At 38.9% G+C, this 8634-nt stretch overlaps 1 protein-coding gene across 8 annotated transcripts in view; it reads left to right on the top strand.

Moving 5' to 3' along the window:
• CCDC148 (coiled-coil domain containing 148) overlaps positions 1–8634 on the top strand; it is a 78150-nt gene that overhangs the window by 65686 nt on the left and 3830 nt on the right. For all 8 annotated transcript variants that reach the window (XM_065671186.1, XM_065671183.1, XM_065671187.1 and 5 more), the window contains 2 exons: positions 4683–4800; positions 8004–8138. In XM_065671186.1, the coding sequence (XP_065527258.1) occupies positions 4683–4800; positions 8004–8138 (253 nt within the window). The remainder of the gene's footprint in view (positions 1–4682; positions 4801–8003; positions 8139–8634) is intronic.

Raw genomic sequence — 8634 nt, forward strand, 5'->3', positions numbered from 1 at the left:
AGCGTTTAGAATAGATGTAATAAGTTATTAGGAAATGGTTTGCTGTTATCCTGAATTGTTTTTAAAATTAATTTTAAATTAAGTAATCAGGTTTATAAAAAGGAAAATTATTATCACAGAGTCACTGTGGTGCTCTGTTTATTCAGGTCTTGCTTTGTAATTGCAAGATGGTGAATAGCCAGAGCTATCAACAGATTAAAAAAGAGAAGGATTAAAGGCACTTGAAAGTGGATGTAGAATTTCAAGTGACCCAAGTCCAAATTTGCTTTCTCCAACTCCTCTGCTCAGTGATTGTCTGACAGTGGAGACATTTAACTGATTAGACATTTAATTTTCTGCTGTGGAAGTTCCTAGGTAGCTGCATTTTTATGTTGTATGTGTCTTAGAACTGTTGTTTTCAGAGCAGCTGGCTAGCACTTGCCTACACCCCAGAGGGTTTGAGTTTATGTAAGTTCCCACAGATGCTGATCAAGTAAAAGGTGGTGAAAGTAGCAAGTTGAACACAAAATCCTAATAAGCAATGCTATTTGCATTCAGCAACATGGGAGAGGGGAAAAGGATTGTTCTGATTTGTTCTCCAAGCACATCTTCTGTATTATTTCTTTATCCAACAGTTAGGTCATACAAAATTTGTAAAAGTGTTTAAAAAAACCCGGGGGGGGCTGGAGTAAGAACCTGGGTCTGCCCAGATCCTGTCAAATGCCCCACCAAGCAGGCAAAAATCATGGTGCTTTTTTGCTTTCTTCTACCCCTATTCATTCTGTATTGTTTGCTCATAGTGGTCCAGCTATTAGCACAGGGGTGGAGGTGCCCTTACCTGAACTACTGTATGTTGTCACTGGTTGTGATGCTTGCTGATAATGCAGAAAATGACAATTTGAACTTCTTCAGGCTAAGAATCTGAGACTAAAACTGTCTGGACAAGAGCTCTTATTACTGGTGTGTATCATCAAAGGTCCAGGCTGGCGACATTTGAAAAGGAAAGCAGAGAGTTCTGATACTTTTTAAAATAAAAATTAAATGTTTGGTAATTGACAGCTCCAGAATGAGAAATGCACCAGAAACACAGCGGGTATGAGATAAATGGTGTGCGTTCTCCTTGCTGGTATTCAGCAGGACTTAACCCCATTAAGCTGGGGTAGCTGGTGGGGCTACTTCAAGGGTAAGAAATTAGTGTTGGCAAGAAACACTTGCATGTGGTCCCTTGAAAATAGAGGTGTAAGCATGAATGTACATCTACGGCAGTCAGTCCTTCCTGTGTCCATACCATCACGTGTTCAGCTATTCTAAATGTCTTAAATTAGGTCGTCTACATGCCTGTGTCTTTAAGGACACAAATTATAAGCTCTCTTTTAATGTAGTATCAAGAACTACAAACTGTGTTTAAGTCTTACTGTGCTTCAAGAGTTAGCATCCAGAAGGGCAGATGTTTGTCTGATGATACAAGTCCACTTCTCCCTGTTTTAATCTATGCAGTGAATTTCAGTTAGGTCCTTTATCATGTCCCTTAGGTATGGAATGGGTTGTATATACATAAAATTTTCTAACAGAACATCACACAGACCCCCAGCAATAGATTTTGCATTACTGTTGCAGGTCAAGAATTTAACTGGCATGAAATTGTGCAAATATTTTCACTCACTACCTATGGGAAACAGAGTGGCACAGTCCTGCTATCCATTGAGGAAGTGAGTGGGAAACATTTGCAAACATTTTAACGCAGCACCTGCACTGCTGCCAGTCCTGGCACTGAATTCAAAGGGCAGGGGTGGGCGAGTCGGAAGGAAACAATTACTCTTCACAAGAATTCTCTCTTATTAACTGTTAGAAACAGAGCAATGGCAGCTGTTTTCCATGCAGCTCTGTTTACCACATGCCGGGGGTGAAGACACTTACGTACTGCATCTCTCTTTCCCTTGTGCTCTTGGAAGCAATTCTGTGCTGGGAATGCATGCAGGTGGCCTTTCCTCTTCCCCTGCTTGCCCTACTTACAGATTTTCCCCTTCCTGAAGAGCTGTCACCAACTCCCCCGAAACCCTCCTTTCCAGTCAGTGTTCCACGTTGAAGGGACACAGAACAGAAAGAATCCAGGAAAACTGTGTACAAATAATTGGGTGTTAAAGCTATTCATAAAGCTGGGAATATGAGGGGGTTGGTGGTGGAGCCAGTGCCTCAAGTTCGTACTGTTATGTCTTATAATGTCTTTAGAACTGGAGCCAAGGTTAGGCTGTGCACCCCAATATAGACACCACACTTCAGCTGCAGTGTAAACTAGCAAAGGATCTGGCCCATCATTTTTCTCATGGTAACCAGTGGCTACTTCTGCAGTGTGTGGAAGCTTTCTATGCTGGCTGCCCCATGCCTTGGCAACTTTGTATATCGATTTAATCACAGGTGGAAACACAAGCAGATCTTAGCCACTAGGATAATGCTTTCTACTGTTTACATGAGATTTATTCAACTGACAAAGGTTAAAAGAATAAGTTGTGATATACAGAAAAACCTATCTATGTTATAACCCATTTTTTGACAGTTTTCTAAAAATTTCATTATAAACATAGCAGTTTATTATTTCCTAGTGAATATTTATGAGACCGTGTCTGAAAGCAGGGTTCTAATGAAATTATACTTATCAAAAATTACATAAGTGTGTACCCACAATACTTCAAAAAGGTATCTTTGCTGAAACTAATCAGCTAAGCTCATTTTTCAGCTGGTAATTTATTAAAATTGTTATTTGCTGTGATACTTAAAGTAAAAAATTAGTATTAAGGCATTTTAACCTTTTCTATAAAGTTAAGTTGACTTTGAAGAAATAGTAGCTAAAATATTACGAAGTTTAATAGAGTGAAAGAGAATTAACAACTTTATTTGGATGTGGACACTGTGAAATCAAATCTCAAGTAAATATTTAAAGGCAAGTAGAAAAAGTATTGGAAGGATGTTCCAAATTAGGAACATGATGTACGGCTTAATATGTGTTTACAAGTTTCCCTGCCTTCCTTGAGTGCAGATTTCATAGCCCTGCCATTGCCCTCTGGCATGAAACTTAATCTTTGTTAACACAGGCCTTGGTCTCCCCAGCATGAGCAAGATGATGATCTCCTTAGGATAAAATAGTAATGAAAATATGAAGCACCTTCTTAGAAGCAACAACTGCTGCATTGATGCTGCGTCCTTGCTCTGCTATGGTCTCTTGTCAGTGACTTTGACAATCAGTTGCAATCACTTACATCTATGCAAACAGGGTCTGGAAAATCCAAAATGTTCCCCTTTAGCAATGCTTTACATTCCTATGTACAAGAAAACTTTTGCAGGAGAGACAAAGTATGTGACATTAGACCTGGATGAGTGCCCCTCAGTGTTCTTTCTTGGTAATTTACTGAAGTTTCCAGGGTACTGAATTTCCTGTCTGATCACACTGGAGTATTTTAGAACATGTATCATAGTAATTGGCTCAAGCAGACTGAAAGGTTTTCAATATAATTTATATAATTTTTTTTTGTCATTTTTCAGTAAAATATGAATATCTGCTTGTTATTAAATTTTCTGCACAGAAAAAGATTAGGCTTTCTCCCTGGAACAGAATGACTTCTGAAGATTACTGCAGTAAGCATTCATCTGCGTAAACTGCAGTGGCCACATTAAGAAACTGAAAGCCTCTGGGGCATCCTCAGGCAGCTTTGTACCACTCTCTTGTGACAAACTTGTTTGTCCTGGTAATTGTTACTGGATTATTGATGCAGTGGCCTTTTCTAGCTACCGACAGAACTGTACCTTTAGTTCTGATTTTTGCAGTTTATAGCACAATTTATATACTCCTTTGAGCTTACTAAAATTTCGAGTAAGAAAATAAAAATATATTTTATTGTAGTTGAAGCAACTCTTTCTTCTCCATTTCTCTAAAGGCAACTTAACATTTCAAGGGTAAAAGAAGGATAATTCTCTGACTGCAAAGCATAGTAGTGGCAATTCCTATGTAAGCACTAAAAGTGACTTACCAAAGGATACCCTGCAGCTCTATTGAGAAACAGAGTTTGGCAGTGAACTGAGGGTTATTTAGGAAATACGGTTGTGTCATATTGTATCGTCATATTGTCATATGCTGTAAATAAAGTTTCAGGGTATTTGTGCTAACTTCCATTTTTTTCCTTTTGAAGAAGGATGTAATTCTCAAGTTTTCCTGCTTCTTCCAGTAACAAGATTGGGAGTGATGTGTTTCTTTTAATGGAAAGGGTTATAGGAAAGAGTTCTGCTATACACAGATGTCAGAGAACATTTCTTCTTGGCAAAGAAAATTTGGGGGGGGAAAGTGACAGGGCTATATAAAGCATGCTGGAGAAAATCTGTGTTCTGGAAATGAAATCTGAAAGGTTAGCCAAGTTGTTTGGAAAAAAAAACCCCAACCCCCAAAAAACCCCTAAAAAACCACCCCAAAACAAATTAAAAAACCCCACATCTCCCTCAACTCCCTTTCCCCAAAAAGTCCGAACAAACAAAAAAACCCACATTCAAATGAAAAAGCATTTTTTGCATTTTTCAGGTGTTTTGATGAGCCACAGTGGTGGTGTTATGTGGATAGAGAAAACATCAGACCAGTTTTCAAACTGAAATAGCATAACAGAAATTTAAAATGAACCTTGACCAATGCTTTTTCCGTTTGTGTGTATGCTGTTTTTCAGGGTAAAGTTTAGACAAGCATTACTAGAAAAACGGTTGCTGGAGAAAAAGGAACTAGCCCTTCAAGCAGCACACGAAGAAGAGGAAAAAAAGAAATGCCTTGCACTGCTACGACAACAGGTGCTTTTATTTCCTTGATATAGTATTTTCATATACAGTAATAATACAAGCACATACTGTCATATTATGTGAAAGATAAAAGGAACAATCTATCAAAAGCAAATAAATGAAAAAGTTAAAATGGTCTGGCTTAAACAATAATTCTGTCATGTTATAAACCCCGTGTGCTTTGTAACTGTAACAACAGGAACATTATGATGTTAAATTGCACTGTAGAAGCTGTTAATATCTGCAAATAGATAGATACTGTTTTTTTCTGGGTTGGATATGATTACTGTTTTGTTGTTTTTGTTACTTGTTTGTTGTTGGTTTGTTGGGGTTTTTTAAAATCATCTTAAGTCTGCGTTGAGTGTTCGGCAAGATTTCTGAGTAATTTAAATTCTTTTTAAATTCTGAAAACTTACAGACCTTGGATGACTTTTCTTCAGAGAGAGATTTAACTCTCTGTGAAACTTTGGCGTGTTATTTTAAAAAGGACATCTCAGAAAATGCGTGCTAATGTTTGTCATAGTAAATGTAGTGTTTGGGGTTTTTTTTACTGCTGACTTTTTAAGTAGTAATTTTACCTTCATTTATATTTCCATATCTATTCAACTCGTTTTTCCCTCCAAAGTTTAAACGGAAAAATCAGGGTTTCACGTTCTTTACACTCTAGGAACTGCAGCCCAAATGTGCGCCCAAAGGAAAATAAGGGAGGGAGAAAAGATGTTCTCCAAACCCTTTTGATTTCAGATAATTTAAACAGCACTAGTGCAGCAGCTTTCTCCCCAAGACTGCATCAAAAGGAGCGTGACCAGCAGGTTGAAGGAGGTGATCCTGCCCCTCTACTCTGCTCTTGTAAGACCTCACAAGGAGTATTGTGTGCAGTTCTGGTGTCCTCAACATAAAAAGGACATGGAACTGTTGGAACAAGTGCAGAGGAGGGCCACGAGGATGATCAGGGGACTGGAGCACCTCCCGTATGAAGACAGGCTGAGAAAGTTGGGGCTGTTCAGCCTGGAGAAGAGAAGGCTGCGTGGAGACCTCATAGCAGCCTTCCAGTATCTGAAGGGGGGCTATAGGGATGCTGGGGATGGACTCTTCATTAGGGACTGTAGTGATAGGACAAGGGGTAATGGGATAAATCTTGAACAGGGGAAGTTTAGATTGGATATAAGGAGGAAGTTCTTTACTGTGAGGGTGATGAGACACTGGAATGGGTTGCCCAGGGAACTTGTGAATGCTCCATGCCTGGTGGTGTTCAAGGCCAGGTTGGACAGAGCCTTGGGCGACATGGTTTAGTGTGAGGTGTCCCTGCCCATGGCAAGGGGGTTGGAACTAGATGATCTTATGGTGCTTTCCTACCCTAACTATTCTACGATTCTATGACTGCCCATGGTTAAAAATACAGTATTTGGTGCAGCCTTGACCTCACCTTTGGCATGTCCTTTGGCTTCAGGATTAACCATCCCAGTACAGTGTGCATGCAAGGAAATTCTTCCTTGTGGCTATGGCTTTGTAAATGCTTTCACTTCAGCGATTGAGTGTACAGGTTCCAGAAGAAAGAAAAATATAGCAGAGGTCTAATACTGCAAGCCATCTTCTGTGGCATAATGGAGTGTAACAGGAATAAATAAATCTAATGGATCATTAGTCTGTTATTTCAGTCATTCTTTAAACTGTTGAACTCAGGTTCATCTCTAGTCAATAATACTTTATTTTTAATGATCTGATTCGGTTAAAAATTTTGCTGTATTTCCAGCACTATTTTAGGTTGGCAATGCATTTTTAATAACTCTATTACATCTTGTGTAAGTCACTGGTTGAATTGCATTGTCTTTTGCATCAGACATTACAAAAAGCTGGTTGAGAGTCACGATCTGTTGATCTCTTCTGACTGACCCAGTTCTCTGGCCAAAGTAGAAAATGCTTCTAGGATGGCCTTTGACCGGCATGATAGAGTTTCCACTTCATTACATTTTCCTAACCAGTATTTATTCTCTGTTTCACACTAATGAAATACTGCTTCATAAAATATTCCCCTTAGTTGTATGTGGGGAAAAACAAGATATTTACTGAAGTCATCCCATATGTATATTTTGACAGCCTGTGAACACGAAGGTGACATTTTCTAAAAGAGATGGCAAAAAATTACCATACATAATTTTAAATATTTGTCTCTTGGTTTAGCCATTCAGATGGTGTCCTGACTTAAGTTATTTTGCTTATGCATCTTTCTGTATCTTCCAAGTAGTATTAGCCTATATCGAATATTTTAACCCAAAGAAAATAATAAATGAAAAAAGATTCTCTCTTACATATGTAATGTCAGAGAGAATCTTTGGTACTGATCTAGCCACAGGAAATTAAACAGTCAAAACAGAGCACTTAAGAAAAAATCTGAAGAATTATATTATTTGTGGCATATCACTCCATGTTGTTGCCTGTGACTCAGTAAAAACTGTGAACTATTTGATCTGAACACCTTTGTTTCCATCTGAAGAAAAAGAAGAAAATTCGGACTTACAGGAATTGTGGGTATTCCTAAATTGTGAGTCTGCTGGTTCCTTTTGGTTACTGGTTTTGAAAGGCAGACTCATGTCAAGTTCTGCTAGAAAGCTGTGGATGCTATTGCTTCTCTGCCTGCATTTTTGCTGAGCAGAGGCCTCCTCCACAGCCAGAACTGCATGCCACTGTTACGGTGTCAGTAGTGCACGTATCTGGGAAGTGCTGTTTCCTGGTAGCCTAAAGCTTAGCATAAGCTTATTTCCTACCTGGGGTATGACAAGGTAGCAGTGTAAACTATTTCTTTGTGGAAATGCAGTTCAGCTTTCAAGTTTATGTTTTCAAGGACTGACAGTTGGCATTCACAATATGCAGGTTATTCAGTGTTAAGCCTGCCCACACAGCAGGCGGTTCTCCACTTCACAGCAGTTCTGGGCATGCACAGTGCCGTATTAAGTCCAGACAATTAAACTGTCTCCACTGGGAAACAGGAAAAACAGTCTCCCTGATTATTATTCTCTGTCAGCATGGTTTTACTCTGGATTCTAGTTTTAAGTTTTACAACTTTTATGTAAGGATACAAAGTGGTTTAAGACAACTTCTGAAATTTTTCAGCCAGGTAAATGATAATGTTCTCAAAGGATGCGTTATTGATAGTAACCTTTTGTCATCTTAGGTCTACACAGATAGAGTAATTGTTTTCATGTAATGTGTTTTAGGTTGCTGTTGTTGCAAAATCAGATCCAGCTAGAGCAGTGGCTGATACAGTGGCATCTAAAGCTCGGATGGGCATCGGAACCAAAGAAGATATTCAGAAGCCACTGTTTCAGTTGCATACATACAATGAACAGCAGGTAACTGTCTCTAATCATACTATATAGTTTATTGTATGCACATATATCTTGATAGTGGTATGTGATGCTAACATTAGTAATTTATCTCCTAAATAGCAATATTAACAGTAGAATATAGAATATAATTTGTGTAAAAATAAAAACATTAGGACAAATAGGTGGGGTAATCTCTCTGCCCTGGTGTAGATGCTGGAGGACCACAATGAGAGTGGCCATAGGGGCGTGTTCAGGTCCATCATAGGAGTCCTGGGCTCTCCCTAAACAGCATCCCCCACTGCCACCACTAGACAAAGGATGCTGGGCTCAGTGGACCACTGTGCAGTTGCTGTGTTTGCTGGGCATTTTGACTGAGCTGTTCACTATTTTTTCATTTCAAAACTCACCCCTTTTACATTTTTACGCATTTATTTAAAGAATGCCTCCTTTTCCTCTGCTCCAGTTAGTGTTGTACAAAGTATTTGAAGTGAATTGACTCAGCATAGAAGTTTTCCTGAAT

The sequence above is a fragment of the Lathamus discolor genome, chromosome 3 (assembly GCF_037157495.1).
Source record: "Lathamus discolor isolate bLatDis1 chromosome 3, bLatDis1.hap1, whole genome shotgun sequence".
Classification (NCBI taxonomy): domain Eukaryota; kingdom Metazoa; phylum Chordata; class Aves; order Psittaciformes; family Psittacidae; genus Lathamus; species Lathamus discolor.